Source organism: Xiphias gladius, chromosome 19 (genome assembly GCF_016859285.1).
Source record: "Xiphias gladius isolate SHS-SW01 ecotype Sanya breed wild chromosome 19, ASM1685928v1, whole genome shotgun sequence".
NCBI classification, from domain to species: Eukaryota; Metazoa; Chordata; class Actinopteri; order Istiophoriformes; family Xiphiidae; genus Xiphias; species Xiphias gladius.
The window spans coordinates 7,502,001-7,525,541 of record NC_053418.1 but is presented as its reverse complement, the minus strand read 5'-3'; the positions used below and the strand labels follow the sequence as shown (position 1 = coordinate 7,525,541).

Sequence of the window (23,541 nt, the reverse complement as noted above, 5' to 3'; positions counted from 1 at the left end):
CTTTTCAAAGTGATGACTTTTCGCTATTGTTTCCCATTAACCAATTCATGGCGGAAGAGCATAATCATCACACAATGTGCATCAACAACATGTCATTCTTGTTTTAGAGTCAAACATGACATGACCTGTCACCAAACATGTCACTAAAGCTTGAACATTTCATAATCAAAAAGTATAATTACACTTAGAACTAGTAGAAACAACAGAGATACGAGTAAGAACCATCTTACTAAGTTGATACATGGGTTGCAAAAGAGGCTTTTTATTTTATTTTAGTTCATTCTTTGCATATTTTATCCTTGTTTTTTTGAGGTACCATGCGCTGCCCTGTAAACCCAGTTTCAGGTGGCATTGAGGAGCTCTTATGGGGCTCTAGTTTCCCTTGAGCTTCTCTTAATTCGCTACTTTAGACTCTCCTTTTACCCTTCCTCTCGACTCCCTATCCTTGCATCTCCTTAGCATATTTTAATAGTAGAGTGTGATAGCAGAGGGTTGGCCTTTTATCTCGGCTCTTCTCTTGCCCTCTGTTCTTCTCTCTAGTCTCTCTCCTCTCTCTTCTCCTCTAACCAGTGTTTTTCACTCTATTTGTTGTGATAAATGACTGTTAGATGTGATTTCCCCAGGATCATATCTCTCTCAGGGCCACACACCATAATTAGACGGCATTATTAATAATTCATTCTTTCTCTTTTTTCTCTCTGAGTCTCTGTCAGAATATATGTGTGGGAATGTGAGTGTGTGTGTGTGGGGGGGGGGGCAGAAATACAACATACAATATAAAGCCAGCGATTGAGTCATTCCATTCTGAAGCCAGAACAATATAAAAGTTATGATAAAAACAATGAAAATGAGTTCACCGTAGAGACAAAGACACATAACAAGAAACATTTACGGCAATGAAAACACAAAGGAGTTCCCCTAGACATACACACCAGTTTGTGTGTGAGTGTGTGTTTGTTCACCATCCCACCTTAATTTAACTTTTCACAATAAAGAACTATTAGAAACATTGCAAGATACATACATACACGCATGTACACATATAGCATCATCCTCCATTATTTCCTTTGATTTAATTTCAATACTTCAAAGGAGAAAAAGAGTTGCAGTGTGTTTGCATGTTCATAAGAGTGTGTGTGTGTGTGTGTGTGTGTGTGTGTGTGTGTGTGTGCATGTGTGTGTGTGTGTTTGTGCACGCGTGTGTTTGAGATTTCACACCCTCAAAACTCTCTGTGCCTCTTTGCAACATCCATAACCAGGATCAACTTTTCATTCACAGAAAAGCTGAGAAATTCCTCCAGCTGCGTCTCCTGCAGGTAGAGGAGTCTGGTGTGTAATGTGGGCTAGCTGCACTGACTGTGGAAGATTTTTTTTTCTTTTTCTCCATTTTATGGAAAGTTTAGAGAACGTTTTATATATTTTTCGCCTCTCTCCCCCTTTTTTCATTTCCATTGAGGTCGTAGATAAGGGTATATTTGATGGGTGTGTCTTCTTTTAAGTGCGCACTGTATAGTATGTTTGTTTTGTCAGTGTTAATGGGTTTTATTAGGTGGTTTTGTTTGGCCAGCTTTTCCTCTGCAACTTATTTCATTAAATAACATCAGCTATTTATTAGAAATAACACTGGCTGAGGAAAATGTCTTCTCAGAAGAATCTGGTGTTGTTGTGCAACAGAAAATTGGATGCGTAATGACCAAGGAAAAGATGAAAACAAAAAAAAAAAGATGTGTCATCAGCCAAAATTGCATCCCCTAGCTGAAAATGTACTTTGTACACATTTTTTAAGTAAAGTTGGTTTCTAGGAACTTAAAGTAATAACCATCATATTAAAACAATCATGTTAAATGTGCCCAATTAAAATTTCCACAACTTTCTTCAGTTTTTGCAAATACCAAACAATCACAGCAATTCTAACTGAACAGACTAAAAAGGTTTTTTCTTCAAATTAACTGCTTTCAGCTTGTGTCTGTTTTTAATATATATTATTTATCATTAAGCTTGCATACTGTGTGTCACTACTGTACTTTTTAGGGGCTTTAGTACTTGAACTACAAGAAGGAAGCGCCTGTATCTGGGATATTTTGGCAGGGAGGCAGTGGACCTGCGCCGTCCATCTTTACATACAGTCATTCTGATGAACCAAGTGTCACAATAAATTTGAACGATGTGTAACCGTCACATTGACATTAACATATCATATCGTGATATGTAATTCAAATGGCAGTTGCATTGGGGTGTATGGTAGTCAATGAGTTTCTGTTATAGTATTCAAGCAGAGTGCTGCAGGCCAGTCAGTGCAACACAACAAGCAAAGGACGTCCTGCTTTAGCTACTTACTCCTCTGTTTTGTTGTGTTATGTTTCATTAGAGAACAACAACAAAGTCAATGTCTTTGCTTCTCTTTTCATTTGTCTAAGTTCAAACAGTATGTGTCTATATCTATAAAATGTTCTTTCTTCTTCTTCCTCCTTTATTTTCTTCCTTGTTATTTTTTTTCTTATGTTGACTAGTCAAAGAGTTTCTTTCCTCTCCCATTATTCTTTATTCTTCTTTGCTATACTTCCCTCTCCCCACCTTACTAATTTATTTTCTTGACTTTCTTCAACACTGTAACATCCGCCAGAGTAATTGATCTCTTTACATCTCCCCCCTACATATAAAATAAATTAGATTCTTTATTTCCATACACAGATTGGTATAGATTTCTTTTTCTAGAGTGCAGGGAACATAATAAGTAAACATAACTGGTCATTAAACAGTAGGTAGGCCACTGGAGGGAAGTTTTGTAGTCAGGCCCATGTTTCATTTGGTACCATTACAAACAGAATAAAAAAACAGACTTCATGCAGGCTATTTTGCATATGCCACAGTTTATGTTCACAGTGGGAGTTGAGTCCTATTCAAGCAAAAAGCCACAAGACGCAGATTAGTTAAAACCCTTTTGGCTCTTCTACCTCAATGTAAATCACAGTGTGGAGTGGGTTATTGCTTTTATAAAACACACCACTGTGCTAAAATGTCTAAATTTCCATTTTGTTTCCACAGTAAGCAGCAGGTACATGGTGTGCAACTTCTTCAACTGAGCTAGCAGGAATCCCCCAGTAACAGTTTTAGTTTTAAGGGATGTTAATTAAATGTTATCATAACGATGGTAATCGTTGTGTTTTTGTTTAACAACTCCTGCATCACACATACATTGAACGAAATGGTAAAATCCAAATGCTGCTCCAAGGTGCTGTTATTTAGAGTAATACCTCTGATCTCCCCAGATTGGGTCAATGAAAAGAAAGAGGGATCAAATCAAAACATAATACACTCAAGCAGGAATACCTTGATAATGGTCTGGGGGTACAATGGTCTGTGTCCTTGCTCACCTTGCTACAAATAGCCTAGCATTTTTTTTTTTTTTCTTCTCTGAGAGAAATAGTCTTTGCTCAAATAAATTAAAGAAAGAAATCTAATTTTTGTCCCGACAGGGCCAGGTAGCCCATATCTCAAAAGGCGTTTCTTCTCCTCCCCGGACAAATATCATAAAAGGACAGAAATATCGGAGAAGATGGAGAAAAGCAGAGATGGATGTGATACCTAGTGCTGCATTAAATCAATATCTGATTACAGACACTGAGGAAAGGTTAGAGTGTGTGTCTGTCTGTGTGTGAGAGAGCAAGAAAGTGCAGGACAGGTTATCGAGTTGGTTTGATAGCATCAGATGTTACATGGTGGACTTGTGCGGGTTTTTGATTTTAAAATATGTGTGTGTTTGTTTGTGGTGTCGTTGGTAGCTGTCACTCTGCTTTTGCACCAGATTTTTCACACAGCCCCCACAGATCAATACTGTGTGACTTTTGTGTCTACATGTGTGTGTGTGATTGGTGAAGGGGGGTTTAAGCGCAATAGGAACCAATAAAGTGTAAATCAGAGCAGACGTGGGGCACAGCCAGGTGATTTCTCTCTGCTAAGGTTTTGTTTTTTGAGGCAGCCTTGTGTTTACTCCCAGAGGGATAAAAAAAACAGTTTTGCCCAACTCTGACCAAATTTCAGAGAAAACATTGTCTTATAGTCATAACGGCAAAGTTGACTGTATGCTCCAAAATCAATTTTGGGTGAAACTCATAGTGTATTTTCACCTGTTTTAGAGAGACCAGAACATATTTTCTTCTTTCATCAGAACCATTCCAAGCCTAATATGTTTAATAACACAAACCAAGAAACCTCCCAGCCTTTCCCGGTGTTTTGAAAGCTTGTCTTGCTTTTTAAGCAGTCACAGTATATCGGTCCTTGCTCTCATATGGCAGGCCGATGATTACATGTAATGACGGAAGAGTACTGGAATTATCAGCTCAAAAAGAAAAGGTTATTATAAGGAGATGGGAATCAGAGTTTTAGTACATTATGGTGTATGGAGGGAAAAGCAAAGTGTTTTTGTGGTCCAGTAATTCTCCAGTGTTTTGCTCTCTGTTACTTCTCATTTTCCCTTTTTGTTTTTTGTTTTGCCTGCAGAAGGTGAGACATTTCGGTTCCTTAGTCTTACTGCACTCTCCCCACTTTTTTTTTTGTCTTTACTTTTGAAAATGCAAATAAACACTTTGGAGGCAAGACTTACTTGTAAAATACCAACCAGTTTTTTTGACATATGAAAATCCTTTTTAACGATGCTGGTCGACAATCTTTCATTTTATCAAAAAGTCTCTTCCTTTCAGGAAAGGGGTTATATGAGGTAACTTGACTGGGAGGAGATGTGTCGGACTTAATGAGATCTTCAGAGATATGTGGAAATGAACGCTGGGAATTCACTTGTTAACAGTGCATCATCTGTATCTCATCAAGATGATAATTCATATCTTGTTATTTTGCAGCAATTAGACAAACCAGAACAGTCCTAATGGAGTCTAATGCTGAGAACATTGATGAGATGTAAAATTTTATCCTACTTATCTTTCTTTCATTTACTTGCATGTCTCTCATATTCTGCCTGTCCTGTTTATTTCTTTCTCCCTGTATTTCTGTATCTGACTTGTCCTTTCTCTCTCTTCCTCTCTCGAGCTTATCTCTGCCTCTCTGTGTTATCTTCTTCAAATTTGTCTCCCGATTTCTCTCTTTCCATCTCCTCTCAACTCCCTGTTGTTTTTCTTTCTGTCAGTCTTTCTTGTATTTGAAAGTTTAAAATGAGCAAAGTAGGCGTACAAATTGTAAAATTTTCATTATTGCCCACATGCAAACACAGCAACAGTCACAATACTTTATTATATTGTTGTTATTTACAGTCTTGTAGTAGCAAATTAAAAGGTTAGTAAAGTATGAACTTTATTTGGCAATTAAAAATCACCAAAACCATTTGTATAATTAAAAAAAATCAATATTTTCAGAGAAGCAGTAGTACTTGTGTTTCTTTTTTCCTTTATTACATACCTAATGATGTGTTTTACTAACCAAAATTTATTTTGAAAAGTGAGTAAATCAAATAAAGGCCAGTAAAAATATTTTACGTTGCTCTAACCTCTACAGCATCTTCGTTTATTAAAAGTTTATTAATAATAATATTATATGCATTTTGTACTCTGTCACCAATGATGTGACTGTACCTGTTGAACTGACAGACGAGCAAAATGTCAACTAAATATGGGCGAATGGTCATATCCTGTTTAAAATTATAGTGATGAATCATTCTAAGTCTGTCTCATGGCTTTTGGTGTTGAATGGTGGAGTGGTAAAGGTAAGCGTTTTGTGTGGAGCCATCTGTCTGTGGTAGTGTCAAAATTTCGATTTGAACTTTTTGCAACAGCTTTCTGTTTTACTCAGAGTAAGGCCCCCAATCTGAAAATCTGAAGCCTCCCTTGACAGGTGGTTTGACAGTATTGACAGGTTTGTTGTCAATATTTTATCCAAGATGTTGAGTGAGCCACATTGGATCTCACGATGTAAGTAATTACAAATAAATGCCAGCACCATCTTGAGGCTCTTCAGGCCCCTCCCCCATCATCCCTGACTCTTTCTGCTGTGTGCCCCCAAAAAACAAAGCATTAAATCCATAAAAAAATATCCTGAAAAACTAAAAAAGATAGAACATGACACCGTGGAGACAATTTACGTATGCATACAATTACATACACACACAGGTGCAGACACAGCTTCTCTTAAAAGCATTTGCATGTTGCATATTTGTGTAGATCCAGGTGAGGGGGGGTCTGTGTTTGTCCCCTCGTGTGTCTGTGATGGAAAGAGAAAGTGTGTGTCACTGTAACAGAGTGATAAAAGGAGACAGTGTGTACGCAGTATATGTGTACGTGTCTGTCTGTGTATGTTAGACAGAGAGAGAGGAGACTATTTGGTTGTCAAGGCAGGGGGTATGTATGAACAAGAAAGAATGAACAAGAATAACAGATGGCATGGGTCCATTTGAGTGTGTGTGTTTATAGGTGCTCAATAGGGGGTCTGTGCATGTCGGAGAAGGGCCTGTGTGCAATCAGACAACCACTACGCCAAAGAAATAACCCATTACTTACCACCCAGCCGTCGCTGTGTCTGTGTGTGTGAGAGGGGGAGAGAGGGAAACATTGTGTGCATCCGCAGAGCACAACATCCAAAAACAGAAGACGGAGGCAGAGAGAGACAGAGAGAGAGAGAGAGAGAGAGAAAAAGGAATAGGAACAAGACACAGAGAGAAATAGAAGGCTAGGAGAACACATAATCTCAACAAGGGATAAAAAAAATGTAGAAATACAGATGCACACATACATAAGCACAGATGCAAAGACAGAAATACGTACACAGCACATACAGTATTACACAACAAAGAGTGGAAGACACGGTAACTCCCCCTTCTCTCACTCTCTCTCTCACACGCTCACACAGCAGTGGCAAAACTGGAGAGTAAAAGAGAAACATACTGTATATTCAGAGCAGAGGGGAGACCATAGAAACTGGTGTAGTAGTAGCAGATCCGCAATGTAAAAAATACAGCACTCCATTAAAGGGAGAGACCCGCATTTTAGAAATTTATTTTAGAAAAAGATGTATATATGCAACCACACAGAGCACAAAACATCAGACACCAGAGACCAGGTTCCATGTCCTCGTCCAACATTATTACTTTATGTTTAGGCTATTCAAACACTTGATTGAGGTTGGGGCTTGATTGTGTTTTTGTTAAACGTATTATTTCAGTATATTAATATATTATACCAGGACCTCTATTCCCTAACCTTAACTAAGTGCTTTGAGTTGATTAAACATACCCCTGAAGTGATATTGCTGCCAGGAGTGGATATTGTCGGGAAAACAAATGACACTGACAGGGAATATTTTACAGCTACAGTCCGTCTGCTTTGGCAGTGAGCAATTGCAGTTACATAAATATTTCCTTGTGTCTTGAAAAAAAAAACTTAATCTGAGCATTTAGCTTCCTACAAAACATAATTACTGATGAAAATTAGTTGTGTATGCACATCATTTTCATGAAATAGGGCCGGGTGGGGCTAAGCCAAGGTATCTTGTAAATAGTTTTTTGCTGGCAGATGAAAGTTTTAATATTTAAAGTCATGAGATAAATCTAACAGAGTACAAAAAATAAGAATGCAATATTGATGATAGATTTTAATAGAAGACAAAAAGTATAAATGTAGTGGAAATATAGTGCAGTGAAGGTATAAAGTTGTGCAAACTGAAAATACTCATGCAAAGTACCTCAGAACTAAAGCTCATTACACTACTTGAATAAATGTACTTTATTACTTTCTTATACTGAAACCAGGACATTTCTACACAAACACAGAGAGAGGGAGTGTGTGAGAGAGAGGCTGTAACAAACAAGACCACTATGTCAGTGTCAGTGTTTCTCTCTTTAGCTGCTCAGAGCTATTGATCTGTCCTCTTACACCCCCCCCCCTTAAGTCTCACCTTGAGAGCGTGCGTTGGTGTGTCACGTGCACGCATTTTAATAAAAAGTGCATGATAGGACTGTGGTGTATGCAGATGTGCTAACTTTGTCAAAACACAAGCAAACAAGCTGTGTGTCTCAGCCTGTAAGTGCGTACAGAACAATATCTATGTTGGTTTAGGTGTGTGTGTGTGTGTGTGTGGGTGTGTGTGTATGAGACTGTGTGTGTCTCCTTTGTTTCTGCAAACTCATTTCCCCAGAGTCCCTTCTGTCCTCTCAGTGACAGCCTGACTGTATTCTTGACAGCTAGGACACACACACACACACACACACACCCTCTTCCTTACAAACACACAGATGAATTCACTTGTCGTGTGTGCTTTACAGTTAGTCATGACAACAAAAGTGAGAAAAAAAAAGTGTGGGTAAATTATTGCTCCGGCCAATTTGGTCTCTATTAATGCAAGTTGCAACGATATTTGTATTTTTACATTTTGTGTTCTTGTCTCAGTGTGTGTCTGTGTTGGTCTGTTTTTGTCAGTCCATTATTTTAGATCATGTTAACATGATACATTTCTCATCTTCTTCTGTCATTTGTTTGGTGTGTGTGTGTGTATTTAAGTTACTCAGTGGGGGTCACATCTGGAATTGAAACATCAGCAGTTTTGAATATACATTTAGACAGTGTGTCTCTATTTGAAAATGCATTTTCATATATGTATATATTCGCCTCACTGTTATTTTATGTGCTGACGGTAGTGAATGAAAGCATCTGCATGTTTATGTGTTTGTTACTGCGCGTTCATTGATTTTTTATTTTTTAAATGATAAAAAGCTGCAAGAACGTTTAAATAAAATGGCATTAAATCTGCCGTTAACACAGTCGGCCATTATTGAATTAACAGCAGACATTTTTATCACATTTGACTGGAATTTTATAAATAGAGGAATGCCTATTGAAGTTTCTTATGTGCCTCAAACCCATCATATTGCTTCACCCATTCTTGAGAAACCTTTTTGCAGCCTTTAAACTTGAGTGATGAGAGCCAACATGGTTTTTTTTTTTTTTTAACAATTTAAACTAGTTGCTGTTTCGCCTGTTCATTAATTAAATAATTTGATAGTGCATAGTATGGTATATTTAAAGTAATGGCATTTGATCTGATTACAGATGCACTTACTGTGTAGGTTTTGTTACTTCCAGCTCTCATATGTATCAAAAGTGAGCAGAAGCAATCAAAACATATTACAGAGCTAGAAATGAAATGTGACAAAACTATACAAAAAAAAAGTAGATCAACACTTAATTAAAGAGCACAGTGAAATAGCATGGCTGAAACACATTAGCCTACTGATCTTGGCTTCTTTAGCCGAGGTTACCTGGCACTGATAACATGTTCTGTGACTGTTCTCAATGTTCTTTCATGTGCTGCATCAACAAGACCAGTCATTAAGTATTTAGTACCTTACTCTCTTATAATGTGGTTAAATCCAACAGCTTGTCCTTCTACAGAGTTTAAAATAGCACCTGATTTCCTTCCCTCTCTCTCTCAATCATCTTTTTTCTTTTTCCACTTCCCTTGAAATTACGGGGTTTGGTAACCGATGGCAACCCAGATCTGACAGCCGGTCAGCAGAGGCTAAACCAGGTTAAAAAGACACAGTGGGTGTGTGTGTGTGTGTGTGTGTGTTGGATGAATGGATGGTTTCGTGTGTGCAGCCAAGTGTACATTGACGTGTTGAAATTAAGTGTAAGAGGATGAGGGACTGGCCAGGTTGGGGTGAAGTACACACACAAAAATGCTCATAATGATATGCGCCCTAACACAAAGACACACACCCACGTACACGTTTCGGGGTTGTTTTAAGCCAAACAGTGGTTGTCTGCAACGGTGCGTTGCGCTTCTTTGTCCAGCTGTCACACACATGCTTTCACTCACACACCCACACACACACACACACACACACACACACAGACTGAAGGTGAAGGCAGGTGATGGCTGTGACAGTGTGTTGTCGGCCTGTGGTTCCGCCTCACATCATCTTGCCTTTACTTCTGTCTTTCTCTGTCTCTCTGTTGCAGCTAACACGTCTCTGGCCGCTGTTTGTGTGTGTGTTTGTGAGAAAGAGAGAGACGCTTTCAATGTCTGTCACTCTCTATACTGTAACCTATCTTCTACATTGCTTTCTACATGTCTTCAAATTCTATCTATCTGTCTTTCTATCTATATATCTCTTTTTTGTAGTTGTCACACATCAGAAATTTCTCTGTTGAACCCCCTGTGTGTGTCTCTCTCTGTGTAACGCAGACACACACACTCACTCACACACACACACACACACACACACAAACACACACATACACACACACACACACACAAATCCTCTGTCAGCTACTGGCTGTGCCGTTGCTGAGGGGAAATGCTATAAGTGCCACCTTGCTCTGTTCAAAAAGAGAAAAAAAATTGCCTTTTTTATTGTTCTCCTTCTTTTTCCACCTTTCTTTCCTGCCTTGTATTCTCCCAGGGATGTTTCCTCCCTTCTTGCCAGCGGTGAATGTCTTTTAATGTGTGTGTGTGTGTGTGTGTGTGTTGTTCTCTATTGTCCTTTGAATTTCCCCTGAGACTATCACTTTCCTACAGTACACTTTGATAAGACAACCTGTCCTCACTGCACTGTGTGTCTGAGTGTGTGTGTGTGTGTGTGTGGGGGGGGGGGGGGGGGGGTCTGACAGCTTTGTGGGGACCAAAATGCTGGACCCCAGAAGTTTAAATGACTGTTAAAGAGTTGGTTTTAGGGTAGGGGATGCATGAGGTCAACGACGGGTCCACGCGAATATAGTAAAACGTGTGTTTGTGTGAGTGTGCGTGTGCGTGTGCTTGTGTGTGTGTGTGTGTGTGTGTGTGTATGGGCTTAAGGATCGTATGTTTGTTTTTTGCAACTTTGACGGTGACTCAAAGGAAGAGATTTTCCTTTTGCTACCGCCTGTTTCTCCTCAGGGGTACAAACCAGCGAGGGGTTGGCAACAGGGTTTGAATTACAGAGGAGCCACAGGGAGCTGGACTCCTCTGAATACAATGAAAGTTTTGGACAAAAGTGGAATTCTCAATAACTATCATAATCAACCATCACGGTCATTCTGTGTATATTTCAAATGTTATTTATATTCACTGATGAATATTGCAACATTTAAGCTCAAACTCCAAAGTGAACACATTGAGCCAAATATCTCTCGAGAGAGAAAGTAAATCTAATCAGTTTCAGTTTCAGATCACATGCTCTTTTAATAATCTGGGGTGTATATGCATGTGTATGTGGGACATACTGGGTGCTGCAATGAACCTAGTTAACCATGAGACTTAACTTCATCAGTCACACAATGATGTGAGTGTGTGTGTGTGTGTGTGTGTGTTCAAGAAACAGTTCAAATACTATGTGTGTCTCTTATTAAAGCTGTCACAAAGAGATGGACGGGTCCTTGACTGTGTATCCACTTCTATGGCAAGGCCAGCGGTGGTGTCTCAGGGTGTGTGTGTGTGTGTGTGTGTGTGTGTGTCCTTGTGCTGCTCCCTGGGTTAATGTGCAAAGTCTCCTTTTCTTTCAGCTCATGTAATAAATGATTGCTACACACACACGCGCGCACACACAGGAAGAATATACACCTAAAAGATAGCATTTCATAAGTTTCTCTTTATATGTATATACATTTGTGTCATGATTCCTTTTACCTTTCAGTGTTCCCCTGTCTCTTAGTGGGTCTACGGCCACGGCAGTAGTTCTGTCAGGCTGTACTCACAGCTGGCAGCAGTGCTTTTAACTAAATGCTAATGTCAGCAGGCTAACGTGCTCACAATGACCGTGCTAACATGATGATGTTCAGCATGTTCACCGTCTTCCTTAAGCATGTTATCACGCTAACAGTGTCATATGTATAGCTGGTTATTAGGCAAATTAAAATTTTGACCTGTTGATGGCACTTGATGAAGACTCGGGGTATGACCAAAATTATTACAATTCATCCCGAGGGGTACATTACTATGTGTACCAAAATTCAGGGTGTTCCATCCAGTAGCTGTCAAGACATCAAAAATCAAGAATTTCAACATCATGGTGGTGCTAGAGATAAAGATCACAAAAGTCAGTAGGAATCATCCTCTGGCAACAATGAATGTTGGTAAAACAAAAAACAAAAAAAATGAATGGCAATTAATCCAATACTTTTTGGAATATTTCAGTCTGGATAAAGGTTGGTGCACTGACTGACCAACCACTACTGCGTTCTACAGAGCCACACCACTATCATGACCGAAAATCTAGAAAAACCGATGGATAAAAGAACCAGTAAAACAGAAAGGTGACAAAGACTCAGCAAAGAACAGAATCAGTGAAGCTGCAGACAAGATTTTACTTCAGTTGACCCAGCCCGGAAACTAAATTGTCTAATGATTGCTAAATAGATAGTCAATCATCTCTCCTAATCAGCTCTGAGACTCCAGAAGGACCAAACCAGTTACACGACTGTAAGAAGTGAGTCCAGCCAGCATGTCTCGCAAGACACTCACTGCTGCCAGAAGTACATCTTTTTATCTTGGTTTATAGGCTAAGCCAATCCAGCCTCCCCAGGCAGAGAAACATTCACTATCAAAAAGATTTTTATCTGTCTGTCTTGCTGTGTATAAAGCTATCAATATCAATTGTGTAGCCACACAGGTGACTCAGGAATAAAAGTCCACCCTCAGATGTTCTAACCCTCTGAAGCATTCAAACAGTTGTTTTGTAACGGATTGCTGTAATTTATGTTTTCCGCTTTTCTTAATCCTGCCTCTTGTACTTGTGCTTCAAATTAGATTTCCCAAAGATACCCAGAATGCCTTTCTACAGCCCCTAAAACATGGATGTAAGCCTATTACTATATTTTCAAACTGTAGCATATGTATTTACAGCTTGTCATCCATCCAAATCATGAACATTGTTAGATTTAATGCTTATGATTGTGGCGGCACTTATATTTGAAACACTGCATGTGTTGCGGCTGCATTGCATTCATGTCTATTTAGCCTATTGTCTTTTGAACGACTAATGATATTTCTTGAATAATGGCTGTGGTGAGAATTAAGAAAACATTAACTCAGGAATTGATTCCACCCACTTCTCAATGTTGATAGCAGTATGATCAAAATATTTTTTTTCTCTGAAATCATTTCTTTATTCTGCAACTTCAAATTAATTGGAGTTTTTCTTGTTTGAAATCAATGGCAAAGACCCCTCCAGCAACTCTCTCTCTATACAACCCTGTCTCTATTCAACTAATAATGGGCAAAGTATTGCGATATGTTGAGTAAAAATTAGCTTTTTTCATTCACATTGAGTACTAACACAGTGATCTGACTTGACAGGTGAGAGGCTGATTGGAGTGACAAAGAAAGAGAGAGATACTCGTTGTAGAAATACAACCTATGTAGACAATAACGTCACAATCGTGTCATGTTAGAGTTACCATAATGACCGGTTTCGGGTTTGGAAATAGCGTTCACGTCAACATCCAAGTAGTTATTATGACTTGGAAAGCACAGACGTACCAACCTTGTCTACAAAACTAAACTACAACGGCAAATGTTTTCTACTAAACATAATTGCGACGGATTCCATTTTATTATATTGAGGATATGTTGTTAATTCACATATTTGGCAACTTGCAAATACTTTGATACTGGAAGTATCAGTAAAGCGTTCACAAACGACGTATTCACTGCACTCACTCAGGCACAAACTCTTTCTATTGCTCTCTTCCTCTATTATTAATTTTCTAGCTCAGTCGGTTAGTCAGTTGATCACCTAAATGCCATTCAAACATAACACGAAATTAAATGAATACAAGTGCCTGTTCAGCAAAGCCATGTGGTGTCCAAACTGCGTATAATCCCGGTTGGGAGGAGGGTTGGAAAACCAGGTCAGATAACACATGTTGACCGACTCGGACCAACACTGTAAACCTGCGTCACTGTGTCAGCAACAGGGATAAAAGCTAAAAGTCAGCGCTGCCTGAAGGAGAAGACATTCAGAGATGGTGAGAAAGCGTGAACTTGTGCGGCGGTTTTTGTTTGGTTGTTTTTGAATGTTGGAAAAAAACGCTCTGGTCCGCGTACGTGTGTGAGTATGTGCGTATACACTAGAGGACAGTGTAATATTGTTTTGGTGCCTTGTGGTTGGGACAGAGCTAACACCTGACTGAACCTGTCACTGCAGACACATTGCTTTTTCGGCTCCAGCGATTACACTGCTCCCAAACACAGTCAACATTTTCTGGGTGGTTCTTTGTTCGTGTGTGTACATGTGAGTGTGTGTGTAACAGAGAGAAGTGTGTTGCTTGTGCATTGCCTGTGAGTGTGAAAGAGACAGGAACAGATTGTGAGAGTGACAGAGAATTGTGTCTCTGTGTGTATGTGTCTAAACCTCTGCTGTATTTAGCTTTCTCCCTGGAAAGTATGAAATAGGGCTACTGATACTGATGTGTCCTTTGAGGTTAAACAACAAGTTGTATTGATGGGTACGCACACATACACACACACATAGGGCGTGGTGAACCTCACCAAAAAATTAAAAATTCTTTCTTTGCTACTCTGTACTATCATATAGAAACTACAGTACACTTTAGTGTGTCCTTCAGCAAGTCACTTACGATAGTTTATCTTACAGAGGACTGTTATTGCACAGGGGAAGCTCTCAGCACTGAATGCATGATACTACGTGTGTGTTAACATCTCCCAAAAAAATTTTGACATAAAACAAAGATAAATAATTGGCAAAGGATTGCAACATGTAAAGTAAAAAGGAGCTTTTTTCATTCACAGCTGCAACAGCAAATATATTTTGTGGGAAGCGGGACTGCGACCGGATTACATGAAACGGAATGAGGATATGTTGTTAATCTATGTATTTGGCAAGTCGCAAAAACATTGATAGTGAACATATCCATAAAATACTCACAGACGACGTATTTGTTTTCACCCAAATATCTGATCTTGCTGCACAATATCCACTCTAAGTGACTACAGAATTATTGCACTTACATTTTTATGGTTATGTTTTCGCACACGTAGCACTTGGTTAAGGTTAGGGAAAGGTCGTGATCTGGTTTAATGCAAAAAAGTTCACATTGACTTCAGACACCACATGTTTATTTACATTTAACAAAAAACCACAATCGTTCCCCTGACCTGAACCAAAGCGCTCTTGATGTTTAAACCTAACCACAGACGGGACTCGGGATGTGAAACCCGGTCTCTGGTGTGACAGTCACGTGCTTTGTGCGCCCACTTTCCACCCCAACCACCTCCTGGCATGTCCGCTGCTGTTAAGAGATGTAGCGCTTCAGTCATTAAAAAACTATGTTGCATCTGAACATAATACAGCCAGCAATTACGTTTCATAAGAAATGTATTTGCTTTTTCAATCTAGTTGAATAGGAAACACAATTTCTAGCAGAACGGTTGGATATACAGTGTCCGATCTGGTGCTTAGTAGTACGGAAGGGCCTGAAAATCAAACAAACTGGAATGCCTCATGTCTGCCAAAGTCCATCGTTGGACCCAATTTATTGGTTATGGTGCTATATTGTAAATTCACAGTGCAGTCGTAACAGTTGCAAGTCCTAAACATGAGAATATTTCTCATCTCTACCATTCAACCCATGTGATTAATGATAACAGGATGTATGAATTGAGCTGAACACCTACAGCATGATGAAGTCCTGCTACCCACTACCCAAAACTTAGTCGGACCCATTGGACTCGGGTCCAGTTTGAGCCATTTTGTTATGCATATTTTCAGGCTTTGGTTAAGTTCGGTTGGTCATTTTCAAATGTAATTATTTAAGGAACTGCACTCTTTCTCTCTGCGGATCTCACTCTATGTCACTCTGTGCCAATAGAAAAGAGCATCGTGCCACTGCTCCCAAACAGCCTGTAATAGATTGAATAAAGCCAGGCCTTGCTAAAGCAGACCTGTGCATTTTGAGAACATTATGACCTCGTATGATTGTGCCTGTACAATCACACGAGGTCTGAATTGCAGCAGTTTGAACCATCAAGTCCAGCTGGGAAAATAGTTGCGGGTTTATCAGTCAGGAATGGCTGATAATAAAAATGATAATACTAAGATGATGATCAGCAGAGGGCTAAGTAAAACTGTGGTTATTCCTAGAGTAGTTTACTTTTTTAAAATTTTTGCAAGAAAGCCTTCTATGTGAAAAAAGTTAGATAATAAAAGGAAAGCAACTTTTCTGTTTAAAGTAGGGATGACTGTAATCTGATGTCAGGTTTAGTTTGGTAAAAGACAGAGAGGCAGAGACAGATGAAAGAAAAGCAAGTATGATGGAGGGATCTGGAAGGGGTCAAGGGGAGCTGACACCCATCAGTTCTCTCTCCCTAATCTATCTGTGTAACACATCGCTCACCCCATCTCCCTAGACACACCAATCACACACACTCAGAGACACGCCAGATATCACAGACCCTCAGAAATTGGCTTTGTCATGACCTTCAACCCCTATAAATCTGTGTGTGTGTGTGTGTGTGTTTGTGCGCATGTCTGTAAGATGGAGCTATAAAATGTTGACTTGAAAATCAATTTACAGCTGCTTACCTTCTCTCTTTCTAATTCATGTTCCACTACCTGCTGGACGTGCGTGTGTGTGTGTGTGTGTGTGTGTGTGTGTGTGTGTGTGTGTGTGTGTGTGTGTGTGTGTGTGCGTGCCTGTGTGTTTGTGTGTGTGTGTGTGTGTGTGTGTGTGTGTGTGTGTGTGTGTGTGTGTGTGTGTGTATGTGTGTGTGTGCATGTGTGAGTGTGTGTTTGTGTGTGTGTGGAAGGGGGCTGGGGACTAGGGGCCTGGGATCAAGTCAGGGTGTTAGGAGAGAGTGTCTCAGTGACAGAATTTTTTTTTAAATGGAGTCAGACATACAGCCAGAGATTTTTCAGTTGCCAAACTGTATCTAAGTTACTTCAGAGCACCATTAGTGATGCTGTTGTGTCAGCTGTTGTGGTGTGTGTTGAATGTTTATCTCCAAAATCCCCACCAGGAGAACTTTAGTGTTGCGCTTACTGTGAATTTTAAGTGGGTATATTTCGCTGCTATCTTGACCACAGGAAATGTAATGCCACATTTCAGATAGTGTTTTTATTTAAGACCTGCTGCGTTGCTTTTGCTCTGTGTGCAATGGCTTAAAGTGGCACTAACACACAACATTTTATAGCTTTGTGTGGACATGTAATGTCGTCCTAGACCTTTTAGTCATTTCTTCATTAATTCATTCTCAATTTGACCACGATCTTCACTACTGGGGCTTGATTTCCAAATAGAGCGCCAACTTTAACTATGACAGCTGTCTCAAGACTGGAAGAAGAAGATTCAAAAAGAATTTCTGTGGTGATAAATGACAAAATGGGATGTGATTCACACTAGCAGCTAGATAGAATCAGGATGTCTGACAGGCAGAGAGGCAAAAAAGGTAATGACAGTCTACAAAGTAGTGAGGTCATGATGTGCAGCAGGAATCCAAGTTATCAAAATGATAAATTTCTGTATGTAGGAATCAGAATATGAGTAGAACGGAAGAAGTGAAAAACAGGGGTTTTTTTGTTTTTTTTAAAGTTGCAGTAGTTTTCAAGGTAGAAAGTTTGAACCGAATCTGAAAGTGGTTATCTGGAGATTTTACCCAAAGATTTTCATAATGATTTATTTCAATGATTTTGAGATATTATAAATTGCCTCTGAAACACTTCAGATAGCTTGGAGTCACTGACATGGGTTACTTACTGACACGCATGAAACACCCCAAAAAACTGGAAAGAGCCGGACTGTTCACCAATGCTCTAAGTTTCTATGCTAAGCTAAGCAAACTGTCTCTTTTAATTAGCAGAATGCAGACATGAGCCTGTATCCAAAACATCTTGAGCAATACTTCTGGTCCGGGTCAATATCCAACAACTAGCAATATAAACATAACAATGTTGGACACACACCAACACAAAAGGAGAGAGGGAGAGAGATGCATTCAGAGACTTGCATAGGAAAAGGCATAAAGCTGAATAGTTTCCATTTATTTAAAATATAAAATAAAAAAATGTGTCATTTTTGGATTGAATGATGTGACATCTCCTTTTTCTCCCACATCCACTTACTCACACACGCACACAAACACACACACAGACACACACACACACACACACACACACACACACACACACACACACACACACACATGGATAGTGTGATTTCAGCCTGAGCACCTTCTAAGCAGCCTTGATGGCAGAGGCACTTCTCATTATCACCAGAATCCCCCCCATCATCTTTTTTTTCAACATTATTATCGTCATCATAATCATTATTCTAAGAAGTACAAGGAGATGCTGAGTAATGATGCAAGCTACAGATTCTTTTCTCTCTAGATGTCTGAATGGCTCAAGGGCACACAGACAGTTCTTTCAGAATATTTTGTAAGTGGTTTTACAGTAGTTGGTTACAAGACACATTATATAGAAAAGGTGACAAAATCCCTTTATCCATCTTCTTAACCTTTTTATATAATTATCAGTGTGTCACATTCATTTTGTTTCACTGGTTGATCAACTCGGACTTCATTATGGGTACCTTATGATGATGAGAAAAACATCTCCTTCAACAAATTACATCTGGTTTTCTATCTCTCGTCTTTAAGGCAATTTACTATTTTCTGTGACGGAGAATTGTTCTGTCAAGAGTAAGTTTACATAAAAGTTTTGTTCACCCAAATGGCCATTGCTGTTGTGCACTGCACTCCTCTTCCTCAGTATCATTAGCCTTGTCTTAATATGCGGCCAGTACTGTTCCATTGTCTTCCTCAGATTTTTCCATTTCTGTAATTTTACTTTTCGTTTTGAGACACAGTAAGTGGCACTCTTATTCGGCCTTTCGTTGCTGAATGCAGCCATTATTTATTTCAAAATAAAGAATGGCTGTTGGTCCTCCATATCTGGGATGTCAGGGAACGTTTTTGTGGAAAAGAACTATTGTAATTTGGGTGTTCACAAAAAATGTAAAAGATTTCATGTATATAGTAGCCATATTGTGATAATGTATCAAATCATCCTACAAAGACAATTAGCATATCAAAATCTCACAATCTCCTTGTCTCCGATTTTGTAGATTGGAAAGTCCATCATATGAGGTGATGCAGCTGGACTTTGAGGTGGATAACGTGATCAACCTGGTGCCAACCCAGACTCTACACTGGAACGTCGAGTACCCAGCTGGCACACAGACAACTCCCAGGCGAACAGAGAAAGTCTCACACCTCTACATCAGCAACGCTGACATACAGGGCATTGTACCGCTGGCTGAGGTAAGGGATGACTTGATAGATGAGCACAGATACTATTATCCGTCAGCATACATACTGACATACCCAGCGCACAGTTCTTATCCTGAGAATAGACTTCATTCCTCCCCTCCATTTCTCTCCTACTCCTAAACCCCTCGTTGACACCCCCACCCCACCGCCTTCCTGCGGGGTGATCAACGCTGTAAAGGTCAGCTTGTTTACCCCCTCCTGTCGCTACAAGCCTCCTGGTCACACAGACACAGCGGGCTTCACCCTCACAGGTTTCAAAATGACGAACAGCCTCACAAATGTTGATACACAACCGCGCAGGTACAGCACATATAGACATGCACGCAAATCCACATACTGAAACCCTCAAAGAGCGTGCAAATGCGTACACACAGACTCACATTTTCAGTTGCGATCATCCCCTAAAATTCAAAGACACAACCACTTTCATGCACAAACGCATCCCCTGTGTATGTGCCATGCTGGCAGGTGTCATTCCTGGTGAGGCTCAAACACATTTGCCTCTTAAGGTCTTAAATAGCTGCTTTCCATATAGAACCGAATCCTTCATTGTTCCTACTGCTCAGTAATTGACTCTAGACTTTAGTGTAACTTTGAGAAGCACTGACACCTCACCAAAAATTGTTTAGAGCACAACAAGAGGAATAAAATCTGAAATGTAGTTGTTATTTGCGTACTTGGTACAGGAAATGACGTGATGCAGTCAAACCAATAACAACTCAATAATGCAACTTATCTAGAAAAGGTGTGGCTAAAATGTGCATTACAAGGTGTACTCTGCTAATATTATATCCATAAATTTAAACCCTCATGGTGAATATGTCCAACAAATAATGGGCTAATTCTGATCTAATGTTGTAAAGTGATGCAGCACACCTTTTTGGTTCTTTCCCTCTCCTTTTCTCTTCTGCTACTGTAGCTAAACAAATCACTTTCACAAACAGCTTTAATTGTATCCATTTAAAAAAAAAAAAAAGGCTACCGCAAAAAAAAAACCTTAAAATGAACTTTTATGAAATGCAAATGTACATATTTTATACTGTATATTTTGCTTTGTTGCCACCCAGATTTCCTTAAAGGCAGAATAATTTTGACGATAAATTTAAAGCTTTCGGACTGAAAAATAGAGCAAACCTTTACATAAGAATGACGACTAAGCGAAGGAAAAGATTGCTTTAAAAGTCTTCATAAATCTGTAACATATCTAATCAGGTAAAATGCCACCATTACTTCGTACATAGACAGTTCAGAACTGACACATCCCTAAACAGACATGGCTGCAACTAAGTACCTCAGGCTGAAAAGTGAGGAAGAGGATGCTTTTCAAAATGCTCCCTGTTCCATTACCACTGAGGTAGAGCTAATCTGGCCTGATAACCCTCCTTCAGAAAGCAAAGCCTAGTGAGAAAACCCAATTTTGTTCAGGTCTTCTGCAACCCCTGTCTCTTTCAGACACTGGAAAAAGCAAGCTTGAAACCATCATTTCAAATGGCAGTGCTGTTGGGATTTTGCTAGCTTTTTTCAAGGGGGCAGTAGATGTAGATGTATTAATTTGTATTTAATTTAGTCCGTGTCCTAAATTCTTACATTAACAATAAATAGGAAGTGTCTTTATTTTGAGTCCGAGCTTCCACTAGCTCGAATGAAACGGTGGCCTTGAAATACCCTTAAAATTTTTGGTCTTTTATAAAACTATTTCCAATTAGTGTGATGTCTGAAGTCATAAGTGAAAATTAAACACAGGCGAAAGCAAGAAAGATTGTTTACGAGTTCCTCAATTACACCAGGAGTTGGCGTGGCAACCAGTGAAACAAAAGAAAAAGCTTTATGGGAAATTTTAAAAACTGTGCAACGTACTGTATTTTCACCAGATTGCTTAGCCGATAATTCCCCAAAGAAATTCCCTTTTTTGGTGTTTGAGTTCACGGTTTTTTACGTAGCTGAATCTCCTTGAAATTTTGTGTATATGCTATAAACTGGTTTATTCGGTGATATATTTTGGAGGAAATGTAAATCCTGTGGATTATGTTCACCAGCAACGTTTCTGGCACTACAGACGTGCTGCTTTCCAATACACAATCCAATACAAGTCTTTGGGAGGTGGTCGGGGTGGATGATGGACATACAAACATAATACTTTGACATCAGAGATCGGGGTTCATGTATTTTGTTCCACGTGGTTAAGGTATAGGCTACAAAAAGTCTAACCTTAACATTTATTAAGGTTAGGGGGAGATCATAGTTTTGGTTAAATACTGAAAAAGTAAAAACATCATGTCTTGGTTTATCATTGACTCTATCAGGATTTAAGTGAGTTAACAATATTTCCCTCACCTTAACCAAGTGCTTTGATTGGCCTAGACATAATATTAATCATAGATTACTGCCAAAAGTGGACATTGTAGGGAAAATAAATGGAAGTTCTTACTGAATGGGTTGTGGGTGGTATGGTGGTGCAGTGGCTAGCACTGTCGCCTCACACTAAGGAGGTTCTGGCCTTTCTGTGTGGAGTTTGCATGTCCTCCCTATGCCTGCGTTCGTTAGGTTAGGTTAATTGGCAATTCTAAAAAGTAAATAAGTGTTCATGTGAGCGTGAATGGTTGTTCGTCTCTAAGTGTCAGCCCTGTGCAGGGTTTTACCCCGCCTCTCGCCCAATGTCAGTTGGGGTAGGCTCCAGCCCCCCTGACCCCCACCGGCCCCCCACGAAATGACTACATTGAATTCTGCTACTCCTAAAGCCTATGCACACACACGCACACAAAAACAAATACATATCCTGTATCTTTATATACACACACCCACACGTCCGGTTTCACTTTGTCAGCCTCCATCTCTTTTTTGCCTCCGTCCTTTGGTTAAAAACATCGAAATGGCTGCTATTACAAGCTCTTTGGGCCTTCTGATTTGTTTACCAGAAACCACTGACCAGGTGTCGGTTGGTTGTTAAGGTGTCTGTCACCGAGAGGGGTCTTTGTGATAGACCGCCGAGATGAAAGCTCCAACTATCCTTTGGAAGGATGAGGGAGAAGGATTGAAATTATGAGCTAGGATCTTCAAAGACAGCTGGAAGCGAAAAGCTGTCACAAAGCCTTGCATACTCCCTCTTTAACAATTCCACAACTGAGGATTGGAACAAGACTGCAATATCACAGTTGCAACTATGTAACAAAATGTGGGAACTTTGCAGCTGTTACATATTTGCACGGCCTAAAAACTAAGCATCACAAATAATTGCATCGGGAGCATTCAGGTCTGACTTTGAAACATTGTTTCTCTGTCTGATCTGTTTGAGTGATTCAACTCCGTCTCAGCCCATCATCTACTATCCCCCAAATCAAAAGTCAGCTTATCAACAGTACTGATGTGTTACTGCCGTAGGTCCTCTCTTTACAGGGCAAAAATGAAAAACCAGAACACTGCCTGTCATTACCAAGCCCTCTCCGACATTTTCCTCCTAATTCCGCATATCCATTAAGGTTCTGGTCTCTTGGCTGAGCGGGAAAGAAAGAGGTCCTCTTCGGGAAACGAGGGATTATTAGCAGTAATTTGTCTCCTGCAGGGGCTGAAAAATTGGTTTCATCTTTTAGAGACGACCGGAGAGGTGAAGAGAGTGGAAAGAGGTAGTGAGAGAGGGATGGGTGAGACCAAAAGAGAGAGAGAGAGAAAGAGATAGAAATAGAGATGGGCTGTGAGAAAGAGACAGACAGAAGTGAGATTTGACAGAGGGAAAATTAGATTAAAACTATTCATTTATCGTCAGCTGTTTGTTTTCATTGTCTTTGCTAATTTGGAGTCAATACCATGATTGCACTGTAACATTATTCTGTTTAGAGACATGCTTTGTCATAATGTTCTCATCCGGCGCATGGTTTTTATTACGAATAGTCAAACAAAACTTACTAGAAAGCAAAACAGAACAATATTGGCAAAGTAATCAACTACAGTTTCTAACCCTCTAACCAGCAAAACAAATAGAAAAATCATTGCATTGTACCAGATTTCCTGTGCTGTGTCACTTCTGTCACTTCCTCCTCAAACAAACCATCTTCCAACTGATGCGCCGAGCTGTTGCTGGACAGCAGCAAAGTTGGGAGTCAGACTTGTCAGAATCGTGAAAGTGCGAATTTCCCCAGTCAGAAAAGTGGACTCGCAGCCACCTTTTGAACGGCAGGCAACAGCAGCAGCTAGTCACTGAACAGAATCGATTCCGTTCCCGCTCTTCAAACATGGTGGCTCTGTGAGAAGCTTTCCTTTTATTTAATTTAGGCTGCACTATCA

The 23,541-nt window shown here is 39.7% G+C and overlaps 1 protein-coding gene across 1 annotated transcript in view; it reads left to right on the top strand.

Annotated features, from left to right (window-relative positions):
* si:dkey-215k6.1 (transmembrane protein 132C) overlaps positions 1–23,541 on the top strand; it is a 178,685-nt gene that overhangs the window by 89,268 nt on the left and 65,876 nt on the right. The window contains exon 5 of the mRNA XM_040154637.1: positions 19,059–19,254. Coding sequence (XP_040010571.1) covers positions 19,059–19,254 — 196 coding nt within the window. The remainder of the gene's footprint in view (positions 1–19,058; positions 19,255–23,541) is intronic.